The sequence below is a fragment of the Bubalus bubalis genome, chromosome 11 (genome assembly GCF_019923935.1).
Source record: "Bubalus bubalis isolate 160015118507 breed Murrah chromosome 11, NDDB_SH_1, whole genome shotgun sequence".
Taxonomy (NCBI): Eukaryota; Metazoa; Chordata; class Mammalia; order Artiodactyla; family Bovidae; genus Bubalus; species Bubalus bubalis.
Window position 1 is genome coordinate 57,537,945 of NC_059167.1, and position 17,780 is coordinate 57,555,724.

Below are 17,780 nucleotides of genomic sequence, written 5' to 3' on the forward strand. Positions count from 1 at the left end.
GCCAAAGAATTGATACTTTTCAACTGTGGTGCTGGAGAAGACTCTTGAGAGTCCCTTGGACTGCAAGGAGATCCAACCAGTCCATCCTAAAGGAAATCAGTCCTGAATATTCATTGGAAGAACTGATGCTGAAGCTGAAACTCCAATACTTTGGCTACCTGATGTGAAGAGATGACTCATTCAAAAACACCCAGATGCTGGGAAAGATTGAGGGCAGGGGGAGAAGGGGACAACAGAGGATGAGATGGTTGGATGGCATCACCGACTCAATGGACATCAGTTTGGGCAAACTCCAGGAGTTGGGGATGGACAGGGAGGCCTGGCGTGCTGCGGTTCGTGGGGTCGCAGAGAGTCAGACACGACTGAGAGACTGAACTGACTGATACATATTTCTGACTATACACCAGATCCTTGAAGAAAAAAGTTTAGTGGATTTTGTTCTGATATCTTGAACTATTCATTCATAACTCTATTCTGCTTCCTTAATACAATTAATCAAGAATTCCTAGCATAAGCAAATAAAGCAGTTGAGCGCCTCAAAGGGAGAGTACATGTAAAAGGAGCTGCAACTTAACTTGGTGATCTCACTGCCAGTGAATACTGCTGAGGGTTTATGTACTGAGATTTTATCAATTTAACAGACATGTATTGAGTCTCTTCTTCGGGTGAAATTATTTGCAAATAATACTACAGTGAATAAAAGATGCTTCTCACCCTTAAAAAAGCTCACAGTCCAGGGAACCCTCCTACATTGTTGGTGGGAATGTAAACTGGTGCAGTCACTATGAAAACAGCCTGGAAGTTGCTCAAAAAAACTAAAATTAGAGTTGCCATATGATCCAGCAATCCTACTTCTCGTCATATATCCAAAGAACACTATAATTTGAAAAGACACCTGCACCCCAATGTTCACTGCAGCACTGTTCACAATAACCAAGGCATGGAAACAAGCTACATGTCCACTGACAGGTGAGTGGATCAAGAAGATGTGCTGCATATATACAATGGAATACTACTCAGCCATAAGGAAGAATAAAATAATGCCATTTGCAGCAAAATGAATGGACCCAGAGATTATCCTACTAAGTGAAATAAATCAGAAAGAGAAAGACAAATACCACAGGACATCATTTATATGGGAAAGTTAAAATATGACACAAATTACCTCATCTACAAAACGGAAATAGACTCACAGACACAGAGAACATTCCAGTGGTTGTCTTGTGTGAGAGGGATGTGGTGAGGATAGATCAGGAGTGTGGGATTAGCAGGTGTAAACTATAATATACAGAATAAACAACAAGGGTCCTACAGTATAGCACAGGGAACTATATCAATAACCCATGATAAGCCATAATGGAAAAGAATATGAAAAAGAAAGTACAACTGAATCACTCTGTTGTATAGCAGAAATTAACACAACATTGTAAATCAACTGTACTTCAATAAGTGGGGAAAAGAAGTCCACAATCTAGCAGCATGTTATACTGTGAAAAGTCCACAGAGTAAGGGATACGTTCTCTTTCTGTAAGTTCTCTCACTACAGAGCTTCATGTGTGGCATGCATACAAGGAATAAAGAAGTAGTCCCTGAAGTAATTCCTGTGTTACACAAACTGAACTGAGTGATAAGAAATAAAGAGTTGTGGTCACTGCCATGTGTGAGCAGAGATCAACAAACTATAGCCTTTAGGTCAAATCTAGCCCATCTATTTTTGCAAGATTAGAGAGCGAAGAACAGTTTCTATTATTTTTAAATGTTTGAAAAAAATTTAAAGAATACTTCATAAGTGCAAATTACATACAATTCAAATTTCAGTGACCAAGAATAAACCTTTATTGGAATATAGCTTATTTGCTTACAAATTGTTTTTGGCTATGTTTGCACTATAAGGACAACAAAAGCTGAAGATAAGTTAACAAGAGGTGAATACTTGCAAGAGAGACAATACTTGTCACAAAGCCCAAAACATTTACTATTTGTTCCTTTATACTGTCTGGCTTTCTAAGAAATCTCACTTTCCACACTGGAGGCAGGATACAGGCCAACCGTTTGTATCTTTCACTTTGGGGGGCAATGACATTCACTAACATTCCCACAGACCATTGTAATAAACTTTACTTGTGATGTTTCAGTAGTTCATCACTAGTAAGACCACTTCCTTTGAGAATTCACAGATGAATCCAGTTATGCTAAGGACCAAATATAAATGAATCCCTTGGCTTGATCTTTGCATAATGGTTTCAATTCTGTTTTACCAAACAAAAGTAGGTATTGACCATTTGAATTTGTTTTTCCTGATCTTCTTTTCCAAGTACTAAAAGATGGCTGTGGTGAAGCGTTCCCCTAAACTGGCGTGAAAGGCTGGGGAGCTGTAGAAGTAAAAGTGTTCATTTCACCAAGCAGGCTCTTAACTATTATTTCTACCCAATCACATTTAGCTCCTCTGAAAGAGACAAACATCTCCCTCAAGATCATAGCTCTGGTGGGTTCACCACAGTGGAATTCTGCCCTATGAAGTCAGAGAAAGGACTGGGAAATATTTACTCACTATTGTTTGAGAATCCATCAAAAATTCTTCAAAAATGAAACTGTTAACTCTTTGTTCTGCTATCTTTCAAAGCTATGAGAAATGTAAATAAGATATTTCTACAGGAAAAGTAGATCTTCAGTTTCAATGTAAAATAATACTGCCTTGTGTTTATACAGCACTTTTCCCTTAAGGATTTAATGTCTTTACAGACATTACCTCATTCAACTCTAGAAGGTCTGCAAACTCCATAAGAAAGGCGAGGTTCCCCCTGGTGTGTGAATAGGGAAACTGAGGCATAGCAGGGGCAGGTGGTTAACAATAAGTCACAGAAAAACAGTGAGAAATTTAGGCTAAATTTCTCTTTGCTCCCATTGGCTGTCTCCACTTATGCACACTGCCTATAATTAGAGAGGGCAAGTGTCTAAATCTTCAGTCTTCAAGATGTAATTTCAAGGCTGTCCATTTATCCCAATTAAGATCCGTTTTCTCTGAATTTAGTGGTGTATGTCTCCTCTCTCCATGGTATCTCTGGCAGACTTTTGAAAAACTTATACATGGCAAGAAAGAATCCAGATTTCACTTTCTTCTACCAAGTTCATCATTTCATCCTTTTTCCTCTTGTTATGAAAACTTTCTGCCCAACTGGGGACCAAAACATTTCTTCTCAATTCCTTAAAGCACTCCTAGCAATTGAACATCTAAGTTGACATGTGTTACTTGTACGTAACTACTCTTGTTATGTGATTTACTTCTATTTCAGTAAAATTACCATCTTTCCAGCATCTCTTCGTATGATCTTATTTTTTAATTTTCCTGTGTACTGCTTCCTGTGTTTGCTCAGCCTGTTTACAATGTACTCCTAAGGAACTTCACCACAGTATAGGAGGGTTTTGCCAGTCGCATGCTTTCTCATGATTTTCTTCAGATCTATGCTTTATCCCTCTGGGGAAGTAAAACCAAATTCCTGTTAATTTATCAATTGCCTGGATTGAGAGTTCTTCTGGGACCGACCAGTACACCCTGTCCTTGTCAAAAAAATAATTTGATTTACTTATTTATTTTTGGCTGTGTTGGGTCTTCGTTGCTGTGCAGACTTTCTCTACCTGCAGAGAGCAGGGGTTACTCGAGCTGCAGTGCATGGGCTGCTCACTGTGGTGACTCTAGGTTCGTGGGCTTTGGTGGTTGTGGCTCACAGGCTCTAGAGCACAGGCTCAGCAGTTGTGGTGCACATGCTTAGCTGATCTGAGGCATGTGGGATCTTCCCAGACCAGGGATTGAATCCGTATCTCCTACACTGGCAGGCAGACTTTTTTTTTTTCTTACCACTGAGCCACTACGGAAGCCCCCTTTTCCCCAATCTCTTTTGATGACATATAAAACCATTCCCTCTCAGAAACTTCAAAACTGCAAAGCCCAATGAGTCGTATGAATACTTTTTTAAAAAAAATTTATTGACAAACAGTTGATTTACAATATTAATTTTAGGTGTACAGCACAGTGATTCAGTTATACATATACACATATTCATTCTTTTTCAGATTCTTTGCCCATACAGGTTAACAGAATATGAATACTTCAGTTATAGCACAAAGATTTCGGTGGGTGAAAAAATGGATTGCGTGGAGTAGCTCTGAGCTCTTCGGTTGCACACATGGAGAAAGTATTCAACACAAATGATTAATTTACTTTGGAAAGAAATGTTTCAAAACATAGATCACCCAAGGCTATAAAAGATTTCATAGGTAACAAAGGCATGAAATTAGGGGGCGCCATATGAAACAGGAAATCCTACTCTTTCACTGGGGGAAAGTCCTGGGGCTTTGCTTCAGTTGACACTTTTACGGCTACCTTTCACTAGTTTATTACAATTAGGCAAGGGATAATGGGTAAGGGGCCAGGCATCTGCTCAGTATACACAGAAGACAAAAATTTGTACAAAAACATGAGATAAACACATTCCTAGCTTAGGTTTTTCTACTGTGTGCTCCTCGGTAAGTAAGATACTAACCTTCCTTGTGCTCAAAATGGGAAAAATGAAACAACCATATAAAGTACCTAGTGGGCATTTGCTTTCTCTTCCCAACAAGATTTTGCCTTGGCTTTATTATTTGTTACACTGTGAAATTTCAATAAGTATCTTAATGTCTTTTTTATTTTTAAAGTTTATTTATTTATTTGCTTGCCTGACTTGCTGTGCAGCCACTGAGAGTTCCCTGACCAGGGATCGAACCTATGCCCCCCTGCAGAGGAAGGGCACAATCCTAACAACTGGACTATCAGGGAACTCTCTCTTGTTGCCTTCAATTTGAGGATTAGCATCTCTTTTACAAGAAAGCCAAAGCAGAACAGTCATTAGCAGATTAGAATAGCTGCTGGAAAGCCAGGGCATGGCAGCTCAGGCTTAGATCAGCTCTGATATGATATTTATTCCTACAGCCCTTGAGAATTTTTCCCAGGTAGGTTGCTGGGTGGAAGTGGAATTAAAAGTTTAACCAGAGTGAGATCAGTGGCTCTACTACATTTAGGATCTCTCAACACAATTAAGAAGGCTCTAGTAGCAAACAGATGACTGTATTATCTATCTATAAGTTGCTGTGCTTAGCTGCTAGGTTGTGCTCAACTCTTTGTGGACCCCATGCACTGCAGCCTGCCAGGCTCCTCTGTCCATAGAATTTTTCAGGCAAGAATACTGGAGTGGGTTGGTGTTTCCTCGTCCAGGAGATCTTCCCAACCCAGGGATAGAACTTGTGTCTCCTACGGCTCCTGCAGTGGCAGGCAAATTCTTTACCACTGAGCCACCTGGGAAGCCTCATATTTTGAGACCCCATGGACTGCAGCCCACCAGGCTCTGTCCGGGGAATTCTCTAGGCAATAATACTGGAGTGGGTAGCCATTCTGTTCTCCAGGGGATCTTCCCAACCCAGGGATCAAACCTAGGTCTCCTGCATTGTGGGCAGATTCTTTACTGTCTGAGCCACCAGGGAAGCCTATATTATAAGTTAGGCCTTTCCAAATGCCAAGTGAAGTGATGGGAATTTACCATAACTTACCCTAATGCTTGTGACTAAAAATGCCAAACTTACTGTGCAAAACCAGTTCCTGAGAAACAGCTAGCTCTGAGAAGACTGATAGAAGGAAACTTTTTGTTCCTTCTGGCTAAGTCAGAGGCCTCCACCAGATTTTTATTACTTGTACTCTTATTTCTGTATCCAGAGTCCTGTTTTCTTTCATTTGACTATTCACCTCTCCCCCATCTTCTTTCATTTGCTCCTGCTCTTGCTGCCTCTTTCCTTCTCCCTTCTCTCTCTGCTGCACCCTTGGTTATGGTTTATTCATTTTGTGTTAATTAGCAAACATGCACTGGCCCCTGTTATGTGAGCAGCCCCTATCTAGCTATGAAATTTCATGCTCAGACTGCCCCTCTTATGTTTAGGCCTCCTCTCTGTGGAGGCCACTGGTTTTGCCTGTCCCTACCCCAAACATACTATCCACCAAGTCCCGTTCCTGTGTGTCAGGATACAAGCAAAAGCGGGAGGTGTACTGGATGAAAGATTTGTGGGTTGGGAAATTTAAAAACTGACAATGTATATACTCTCCTAAGTAAAAGGTACTCAGAACACAGGAAAATCTAAACCATTCCCATAACAGGAAAATAAGTTTGGAACTTACCCATGGTGACTATAATACAATTAGCCCAACACTGATCGCTGAGGAGAATGGTAAGAAAATAAGAAAGATGGTTACAGCTCACTAGGTGCTTTCATCTGCTGAATGCAAGGCTTACAGTCTTTAATTATCATGATTAAATACTGCTATTCTTTCTTGCGAAGCTGGCACACTCTACTAAACAAATACTTAAGCTACCAGGAGGGCAAGGCAGTCCCAGGGAATCCAGAGTCGACCTTTAAGTCCTTCATTTCTAATCTTGTGTACTCAGAACAACCTATAGAAAGTACACATGAAAAGAAAGCATACTGTGCTCAATTCCAAAGCCCTTTGTACTGTGAAAAATCAAAACAGTGATTTAAGAAAGAAAAAAGCAAAAACAAGACAAAAACTGAAGACTGTACTTGGTTTAGTCACAGGAGAAAACCTAAAACTTTGATGTTACAACAGCAAAGACTATAATAATGTTTCATAATTATTACATATAGTTTCAGAGTTGGAAATATTGTATAACATATAGTTTCACATGTTTAAAATATTGTTTTTCTTTGTATGTAATAAATTTGGAAATTCTCCAGCATTATCAGGTTTAATAACTAAACCATAATTTGCAAATAAAAATCTATTCCACCCTTGCACATCCAAGTATGTGAAAACAGTAGATAATATTCCCATTTTGATTCTGACTACTGGGTGTCCACTTTGCCAGGGTTATATTTTTCATGTAATTAACTTTAGAAACTGAGTAAGATACCAACTATAAATATCTACATGGTAACATGTCTTTGAGAGTTTTTAATACAATTTCAGTGTGCAAATAGGTCTTAAAAAGTCATATATTCTAACTTTCTATCCAGTGTACAAATCTCCTTTACAATATCCAGAATGTATTAACTGTTCAATTTCTGCCTGAAAACTACCCTCCCATTAAGAGACAGGAAAGCAGAGACATCACTTTGCCAACAAAGGTCGTATAGTCAAAGCTATGGTTTTTCCAGTAGTCATGTATAGATGTGAGATTTGTACCATAAAGAAGGCTGAGTGTCAAAGAATTGATGCTTTTGAATTGTGGTGCTGGAGAAGACTCGAGAGTTCCTTGGACTGCAAGGAGATCAAACCAGTCAATCTTAAAGGAAATCAACCCTGAATATTCATTGGAAGGACTGATGCTGAAGCAGAAGTTCCAATACTTTGGCCACCTGATGTGAACAGCTGACTCATCGGAAAAGACCCTGATGCTGGAAAAGATTGAAGGCAAAAGGAGAAGAGGGCAGCACAGTATGAGATGGTTGGCAGCATCACTGATTCAGTGGACATGAATTTGAGCCACTCTGGGAGATAGTAAAGGACAGGGAAGCCTGACATGCTGCAGTCCTTGGGGTCGCAGAGAGTTGGACATGACTTAGCTGACTGAACAACAACAACAACAATAGTCATTTAGATATTTTCTGTGCTCATGTGACATATCTGTGTATGTTTTTCTTGTACTATAGAGATATAATCATGTTATACTATTTTACAAAGCTTCTTATAATACTTAAAAAAATATATTGGGGCATCTTTCCATGTTAGTACACGGTACCAGTTTCTTTCTAATAGTTAACTTCATGATATAAATATATCATTATTTATTTCTCCAGATCCATACTGATGACATTTAGATTACTTTCACACTGTTTCAATTGTTACACAAAGTCAAATTTCTCTTACTGAAATTTCTTTCTGTAATTTTTGCTCTGGAATCTTTTGGAATAAATTTAATCTATCATCTAATAGATTTTTAAACATTTGAGAAACACTATCATATGGGAAGTAAATGGCAGAACATATGAAAAGTTTTGAGTTATATACTCAATCAGAAATCAACAAGGAAAATGCTTTCTTCAAATAAAAACAAGCTATAAATATCTGGCAACACAAAATGGATGCTTAAATTATGGTCTATGAAGCTGACAGGAGGTTATACAATGATCAGAAATATGTATCTAATGTGGCATCAAGACAAATGTCACAATGTTCAGTAAATGAAGACACGCAATTGCATATGAACTGAGATTAATTATGAAATATGTCTGCACATGAAAAAGAGAGAAATAGTCAAGTGAAATGTGGTTGAGTTAGGGTGGTAAGGAGATGGACCATCATTTCCTTTTAAAATACCCTTTATAATTTCATAATTTGGTTTCTACAATAAATGAAAAAAGAAAAAAATGATAGCTTTCAGGAAGACCAAAATTCTCATTCTCAGTTTCAAGGCCCTCTTTCTTCCCTGATTATCTTAGAGTTATCAACCTTCATAGTAAATAATCAGGTTCTGAAACTCTTGACAGCAAAGTTACAATCAATAAACAAAGCTTGAAGTGTGGACTGTTCACTGAAGAACAGAATGGTATGGAAGGGAAAAAGCTAAGGGATCAAACAAGGAAAAGAAGGGACAATCAGGAAGAGTTCCACCTTAAGCCACGTTCACAATCATCCAGTGCTACCATTTTTGTTCTGTCTACAAAAGTGTAGAGAACTGGTATGAATTTCCAGATCATTAAGTCGAGGCAATGTGAAGGTCAAAAACCAAGTTAATGAATAAGATTTGGGTACTTAAGGACAAAAATGGTCATATTCTCAAGCCAACATAAAAGTTCTTATTTTAAGAAATTAAAGTCTCAAGCTCTAAAAGCTATATGGGTATTCATTAAATTCATAATCACTCATTTCTGTCCCCAAATTTCATCCGTTTTGTAAGTACCAATTAATTCTTTGAACAAATCTAAGTTATAACAGGCTTTTTTTTTTTAAGTATCCCTTGTCATGATAACCAAATATTTTGCATCTATGTCCTATGTTGAATAATGAAAGACAAAGCACCAATGAGTAAAAACAATGATTGCATTATTTTGGTTGGTGTGCTTTGGGCATGAAAGGTTGTTTGTTTACAAGGCCACAACATCACCTTGGTTCTGAAGAGAGTGACATATGTGCTCTAGCTGCTCAAAGATTAACTACTGATGAGTCACATTTACAGCTGGGAACTTCACTCTAGAAAAACAGGAAGAGAAACACTCATGCCTATAAATCAGGAACAAACTCTAGTGTTCATGCTCACACTTAAGAGGGAGACATAGTAAAATCCTGTCTACTTTGTCAACTGATCTACTTTCAAAATAAATTTCCTGGCTTCTCACCTTCTGAGATTGCCCATACTCTGTGGAAAGTTTCTTTCAGGACCAGTCTTGCCTTTTGAGATGGATTGCATTCTGTCTATGGAATGTGTATCTCTCTAAATAAATCTACTTCTTACCTATCATAAATAAATAAATTTCTTATTTTGGCCATCCTCAGAGAATATTTTTTTTAATAACTTGGCAAAAATATACAACACATGCTTTTCAAATCTTCTCAACTTCTTTATGTCACCAAAACACATCCCAGCTTCCTATTAGGTGAAAGAACTATGCTGGGCCTTGAGACACATTTGGGACAATGGGGTAAAGCGGGCACAAGCCTGTTCTCAAGGAGCTTACAGTAGTATTATGGAGGGGGGCAGGGGCAGGGGTATATGCAGCTATGATTTAAAGAACAGTCAATATGGAATCATCAGTAACAATCAGGATTGAAAAGTATCCTAGTACTTAGTAATAATGGGATAAAACAAAATGACCCTTTAAAGTTTTGGGTGATCAAAATCAGTTATATAATCAGAAAAATGCAGAAAGCCTTGGTTGATGGTGGTTTATATAAAAAAGATGTAAAGGCTTCAACTGAGTAGAACTCCATGAATACATAAAAGTCAACCATGTAAAATGGCTGTTAAAATAGTTAATCTAAATTAATAGAGGTACTATGTCCAGATCAAGAAAGATAAATAATCCCACTGCCTCTGAATCCACAGTTACTGGTGCTGTTTTATGAGGCTCATTTAAGAGGAACATCATAAAACTAGGAGTGTGTGCATATGCACGCTCATACTCGCTACGGGAACAATGACAGTGGAGTCTCTGTAAATCACACGATGCAAAAACTGAAGGAACTGAAGACATGCAGCTTGAAAGAAGACTTGCAGCTGAACAGTGGAGGCGCGGCATGCACAGTTGACATGAATGCCTTTGAGCTGTCTGCAAGAACTCATGTTAGGTTCAATGCAAGACAAATGTTCATCCTGGCCTCCCTAGGTTACGACCATGGCTGATTATTGCCATGGTCAGGGTATATAAGATGACTTGAATAACACCCAGTGGCTCTTATATAATTCTATACATTTCAGGAAATGAAATTCAATATTCCTTCAATAGTACCTTCAGTAATGGCACTTGAAAGTTTCAGTCATTCACACACACACACACACAAAAACACAACTGTTACACTGAAGAAGCATAAAGCAGAGGAATGTCTGTTAATGTCAAATGATGAAACTAGCACTGAAGGAGTTCATCTTCTGCAATACATATCCTGTGGGTTCAACCTCCTTAGGGTTGGTTACATTCGCTTAGTCAGTATATTTTTCTGGATGCCAGTAAGGTAGTTTGGAAATTTGAGAGTTTAGGTAAAACACAGGAATGTTTTTAAAAATTATAAACCTAATTTCTTAAAATCCTCAAAGGATTATTACAATCATATAGATAGGTCTTCCAAATTCGTGAGAACAATAGATAAAGTGAGACTGTTAAGGTATTTCAGAAGATATATCTTGGCATATGTCTTTAAGATGGATATGTGGTCTCAATGCGGTGAAAGCAGTTTGAATATTACCAATACTTCCTCCTTTCTTTCTGTATATAGAGGAAAAGAAAAGAGAATGGATCAACTACCAAAAAGCAAAACCTCACACCATGTGTATTTCAGGTAGATGAAAGCATTCAGAGGTTGGTTTGTGGGGGCAGTCACGGCATCTTCCAGATGCCACAGAGTATACGCAGCTTTATATGCATATACTCTATATGCAAGGCAGTCAACTGCCCTTCCAGATGCCACAGAGTAAGCAGCTTTTCAGCTGACTGTGTGTAGTTACCTATCCAGTAAGCAGGGGAGACATGGTTTGGCAAAAAGGATAGACAAGAAAATTTACAGATTTTAGGGCTTCCAACTAAGCTATATGCTAAATAAATGGAGAAAATATTGACTTACCTGCACTGCCGAGCTGCTTATAAAACCTGTACTCTAAATGTAGCTGTGGAGCACGTGATTTTATTGGTTCCTGAAACCCAAGAAAAGAAATCGTGATCAGATTTGACAGCTTTTCCATTCCTAGGTTTTCAGAGTAAACCAGGGTTAAGACCACTTAATATCTTAGCAATGATATTCATATATGATAGCATTTTCTTACCACAATTCCCCTTTGAAAGTACATCTAGGGGAAGATGAAGTTGAATTATACACAATCTCTGCAATGGATATTTAAATAAAAATACTCTGTATGAGACACCACTCAAGGATAACTCTCTCATCATGAAATATTCTCCTGAAATATCTTCTCCTAGGAAACCAGATGTCACACCTTTTAATGAAATACTAGCATGTATTTCCTGCTTGTTTTATTATGAATTTGGGGCAGTAAATAGCATTATTATTTTGGAAATATGATATATGCTCAGGAAAAAAATTCACTTACACAAAAATTAGAAAGAAGGTAAAAATACCCCAAGACTCCACCATTTAAAAGAGAAGCCTTATTAACATTTAGGTGAGTTTTTTCCAAATATTTATTTATACACATATTTTTATGCATAATATAGACTCAAAATGTATGTTAAATAAACGAGAGCACACTATATTGGTGTTCTGTAACATGCCTTTAAATTTAACAATGTGACCATACCATTCCATAGCAGTAAGTAAAACTGTTTATGACTGTGTGTGTGTGTGTTTACAAACACGCAAATAATAATGTTTGAACATCTGAACTGTTTTCAATTTTTGATATTATGAATAAAGCTGTAGGAACAGTGTTATGTGTATTTATTTTTACACTGAAGAGAATTAAAGACTGTAAGTGCTACTAAGACATGTAGCTTTAATTAGGATGGTGTTCAAGCTTTTAAAAATAGAGTTTACTAAATAGCCCAAAGATAAAGCAGCCACACTATCACATTTTGCTCTACACCAAACTTCAAGAATTGGTTGGCTAATCTTTCTAAATTAACAGCATACAGGCAACTAGTTAACCAGAAAAATCAAACATCACTCTGAAAGATACATCTGTATATCCATTAGGATGACTATTACCAAAAACATAGACAATAACAAGTGTTGGAGAGCATGAGGAGAAACTGGAATCCTTGTGTACTGCTAGTGGGAATGTAAAATAGTATAGTTACTAAAGAAAACAGTATAGTAATTTCTCAAAAAGTTAAATATAGAAGTACCACATGATCCAGCAATTCTACTTCTATATACCCAAAAGAATTGAAAATGCTGACTCAAACTGGTATTTGTAGACCCATGTTCATTGTAATATAATTCACAAGAGGCAAAAGGTGAAAGCAACCCAAATATCTATCAACAAATGGATGGATAAATAAAATGTGGTTACATTTTGTTCCATACGTGTGATGGCATATTATTCAGCCATAAAAAGGTAAGCCGTTCTGACACATGCTACAAAATGGATGAAACTTGGGGACACCATGCTAAGTGAAGTAAGCCAAATGCAAAAGGACAAACGCTGAATGCTTCTACCTAAGGTACCTAGAGTAGTCAAATTCATAGACAGAAAGTTGAATGGCAGTTGCCAGGAGTGTGGTGGGGGAGGGGTGGGGAATGCTGCTGGTGTTTAATGAGCACAGAATTTTAGTTAAGGAAGGTGAAAAAAAAATTCAGAGACGGATGATAGTGATGGGAGCACACCAATGTGAATATACTTAATGTCAATGAACTGTACAACTAAAAATGGTTAATTCGAGAACCAATTCCTTATATAATTTTCAAATATTTTTTCCCATTCCATGGGTTCTCTTTTCACTCTGTTCAGAGTCTTCTGATGCACAAGTTTTTAATTTTGATAAAGTCCAACCTATCTTTTCTTGCTTATGCTTTTTGTGTTACATCCAAAAAATAATTGCCAAATCGAATGCTATGAAGCTTTCTCCCTAAGCTTTCTTCCAAGAAATTTATAGTTTTGGCTGTTATGTTTCTTTGATCCATACATTAATCCTGGTGTATGACGTAAAGGGTCTCACTTCACTGCATGTGGATCTCCAGTTACCTCAATGCCATTTGCTGAAAAAAACTGTCCTCTCCTCATTGAATGATTACTTGTTCTATTTTTAAGATAGGCTCAAAGGAGAGTTCCTTAGCTTCCCTTGATAATTCACACTCGTGTCTAACAAGATCTTTATATGTAACTGTCATCGCCAACACTGAAACTTCAGCCTATTTCTCCTATGTCCTCACTAACAAAGATAAGACAGCTCCTGACTAACCTGTGAATACTGTAACAGCTGTCTTCAAACAACAAAGCTCTTCAATCATTTCCTAGACTTACTTTATTCAGGCAAAGTAATTTCAAATTTTTTAAACTTTCCTCACTGGCCCTATTTTTAAGTTCTTTGATCACCTTTGAAGGCTCTTCCTGAATCCACCTGAAGTTTTCTGCATTTTTAGAACAATATAGACTTCATAAATTACAGAATTCAGACCTTTCCTTGAGGTTATCTAGTCTATTCCTTTGCTTCTAAGAAAGCTTTATCTAAATCAATTCAGGTAGACTGGAATATTTCAAAGCCCTAAGGAGCTCTGCGAAAGAACTCATACACTTCTTTGATTGCAAAATCAGGAAGCATCAGAGCTGAACTTCGAGTTTCTCAAGATTCCTGTGGTCCCAAAAAATGTACAGAAGACTAATTATACTATAGAATCACAGTATTCCTTATTCATTTATCTCTTCAGATAGAGTGTCCATTCAGTTTTAGATCTTCTAATATATCACCACCAAAGCAGCCAATCACAGAATTTGTCTTTTAGCAAAATCATTAATAATTTATAAGAAACCAAGAGAATCAGTGATGACAAATTGGTATGGGACCAGAGGTTGATCTAAACACTAGAAACAGGAGTGTTCTTTCTGCAGAAACAGTCTTGAATTTTGACAAACCACAAGAGTCAATGAATTTTAAAAAACATAGCTCCTTCTTCAAACATAATACTCCCAAACTTTATACTGGAAACATTAATAGGAAATATTCAACCTGATCTTGGAAAAGTAAGTTAACAGATTAAAAAGAGCAGTAACTCTTTAGAGTTCCAGAGCTGAAAGGGGGTGTCCACATCACATATATTCAGACATGAGTGGGTTTTTATCACAGACAGAAGGATTTACACCCTTCAGCCAACCCCTTCAGCACATACTTGTAGCCTGCTCAGCCAACTGGAGCATCAAGTGCTCTTCTGAAAGCACTATGAATAAAGGATACTGCAAACAATCTCCAGATTGTGAAAGGCAGTGGGATTAGCAGCATAGAGAGAAAACTTGTTAAACAACTGTTAGAAAACCCCTGTCAAAAAGAACTCCAGAAACCTCCGTTGATAGGGGTAAAGGAGGGGTTCATTACACAAGTTTGTTTACACTGTATCTGATTTTTTAAAAACTGTTCCTAGAAATCTAAGAAACGGGAGCCTACAAGGAAGATTCAAACAAAGTCGATCTGAAGCACCACGAGCACGACTTTCTTGTATTTCTGTGTGAGATGCTGATGACATCTCTATAGAGGGCTGGCTATCTGCCAGAATCACGGTTGTTCTGGAGCACACATGCCTGCGTGAAACCCTAAACCAACAGCAGACGGCTACCTGGTAAGATTGTAATGCTTAAGGCAAATTTTGCTGTTACAGTGAAGAGAGCTCAATTACTGCCATCATATCTCCCACAGAGAACACAGCCCCAGAGCAAGAGAGGAGGCCCACAGACAAGACTGAGTATCTTTTAAAAAGCCTTTATTTAAGATTTATTTGAAAGAGAAATGAGGGACTGGCCACATCATAGCAGATAACATGAAGTCTTATTTGGCTTAAACTCTTGGCCATATGAAGAATAAAACTTTAATAAAATGTAAGTGAAATGCAATGGTCAGTCATGTCAATAATATGTGTTATGCAAGCTTATCTAAACAGGCTAACTAGTATGAGCTGAGAAGGAGAAATCTAGAAAAAGCTAGATAGAAAAAGCTGCGCCTACCAAAAGTCTTGATAAGTAAGGGGACAATTATAAACATACATACTGAGGCAACATTTTAAAGTGTTTTAGGGGGCTGCTTCTTCCTATTACTAGTTCCAAAGAATCAAAATTATTTCAACTTACCAAAATAATAAAACAGAAAAAGTAAAAAAATGAAATGAACTAGAGAATACTTTTACAGAATAAATTCCTGTAAGTAAAAATATAATGGCTAATCCTTTGATACTCAATCTGAGGAAAATATCTGGTCTGCATTGTTATACACATTATTTCTCTTCCTCCTCCCATTTTGCCAACAAAAGTTCCAAGTCAACAAACAAAAGAAAATACTTGGTTCCCTAGCAGCTACCTGCTCTCAGACCTGCTCCCTGTCCACCTTTTGTAGAGAAACTACTCTGATGACTATTAGTTCCTCCTAGGACAGCTCCAACTCCTCCACAAACAAACTTAAGGAGAGAAAAGGACCAACCACAAAACAAGTGTGGCTGTGGTAGGTGCAATTCATTAGAAAAAAACCAAACAAACAGTGATTACCACAAGATACTTCCTTCGACTATTAATGCCTCTGCCTTCCAACCAAGAGTGCCAAACCACCTGCAGATCCTGGGAAACATACTAGGATTTATTAGAAGGACAATATTTATACAGCTTTCTATTTATATAGAAACTAGTTATACAAAGCATTTCATATGGCTAGAAGTGGTCTGTATCAGTCTTAAATACAGGCTCATGGAAAAGGAAATGGCAACCCACTCCAGTACTCTTGCCTTGAAATCCCATGGACGGAGGGGCTTGGTGCAGGCTACTGTCCATGGGGTCGCAAAGAGTCGGGCACGACTGAGAGACTTCACTTTCACTAAATACAGGCTAAAGAACTGTCTCTTCTAAAAATATTAACCCTTAAAAACAACAGAATTATTCTTTAACAGGATGTTATTTTCAATGACTATATTAATTATTAATAAGATTAGCACTGACAAAAATAACTGAACTCTTTGCTTCAAACCTGAGCACATGATGTGTTTTCCACGTTTGACATCTTTTTAAGGCAATGATTAGATGATCGGGTTTGGAAGTATACTGATAAATATCTTATATTTTTTAAATGGATCAGTCATATTTAGGAATAAGAAAATGTTAAATAAAAATAGCACAGTGAAAGGTAGAAAGTTTACAGAAATTACTAGGATTTTTTTTCCTTCTAGCTATTTTTAATTAACTTTTTGGATTCATCATTGCTAACACTATAGTTAGCATCTTCTAACTGCACAGTGTTTCTCAGTATACAGTGATTCATCACTGTAACACTATATATATTAGAAGGAAATGACTGTGTGGTATTATATGCAAGGAAAAAATTAGCATTTTTATGAACACTTACAATTATTTCCTGTGAAAAGATATGTGAAGGGTGAGAGCACTAAAACATAATTACCACAAATACAGATTCTACTCACCAGTTTGATAGCTACATATTCATTGGTGTAGAGATTTTTACCTAGGGGAAAAGCAGAATGTATATGTTTTAGTGACATTTATTCTGGGAAATGCAAAACAAAATCTTAGCTTACAGGGTCATGAGAAAGGTCACATTCCCAATGCTGTTCACATATACGAAACATGATTTGTAAGTGAAAGGCCAAACAGAGATAATGAGACCCAGCAGGACAAGAACAAAAACAGCTTGAGAATTTGAAAATTTAAGTTAGACATGAGAATCTTTTATTTTAAAGAAAACAAATCTCTCTGTCACATGCACATTTTGTTATTTAGTATTTCCCAACTATTGAGTCACGAGGCAACTCAAGAAGGAGAGTCGCCAGAATTAGAAAGATGGAGAGATTTTAATTCTTGTCACAATAAACACAAACCCTCATATTTCTAACTCACTGACAAATAAGGCTTTTATATTTTTTTGTCATGGTATTTAGTGTCAACCTTAGTTGGCATAAAGGACAGTGTGAAATAAAACCTATTACAGCCTGACTCTCTCTGTGTAAGACTCATCTGCTGTCTCTTAGTAGAGGATTCTCAAAGCTGTGCTGACCCTTCACCAGCACTCTAGCTCTACATCTTTACCTGTGCACAGCCACAGCTCTCCACCCGGACAAGACTGAAACAACTCAAAGTTCTTCCTGAAGGCTTAATCCGTTTCCCTCTCAACTTCTCTACCTGTAGAAATGGAATCCATATTCTTCTATACTAGATACCTAGAGTCAGAACCTAGGATGAGTATAAGAGCAACAACCACCAGTTGGTTAAACCCACATTACATGCCGGGTACTTAGCTACCTTCACCTCTACCTTCACTTCAACTCCACTGATCCTTGGAGGCTAATGTGAACTCCTTCTGAGCGCTTAGTATATACCATATAGCTCAGCCACTGCTTCTTATTTTTGTCCCATCTTAGTCAGCTA

At 37.5% G+C, this 17,780-nt stretch overlaps 1 protein-coding gene across 14 annotated transcripts in view; it reads right to left on the bottom strand.

Annotated features, from left to right (window-relative positions):
- Positions 1-17,780, bottom strand: part of CSNK1G1 (casein kinase 1 gamma 1) — a 152,764-nt gene that overhangs the window by 63,015 nt on the left and 71,969 nt on the right. For all 14 annotated transcript variants that reach the window (XM_025295764.3, XM_025295769.3, XM_025295766.3 and 11 more), the window contains 2 exons: positions 16,820-16,860; positions 11,318-11,387 (listed from right to left, as the gene is read on the bottom strand). In XM_025295764.3, coding sequence (XP_025151549.1) covers positions 11,318-11,387; positions 16,820-16,860 — 111 coding nt within the window. The remainder of the gene's footprint in view (positions 1-11,317; positions 11,388-16,819; positions 16,861-17,780) is intronic.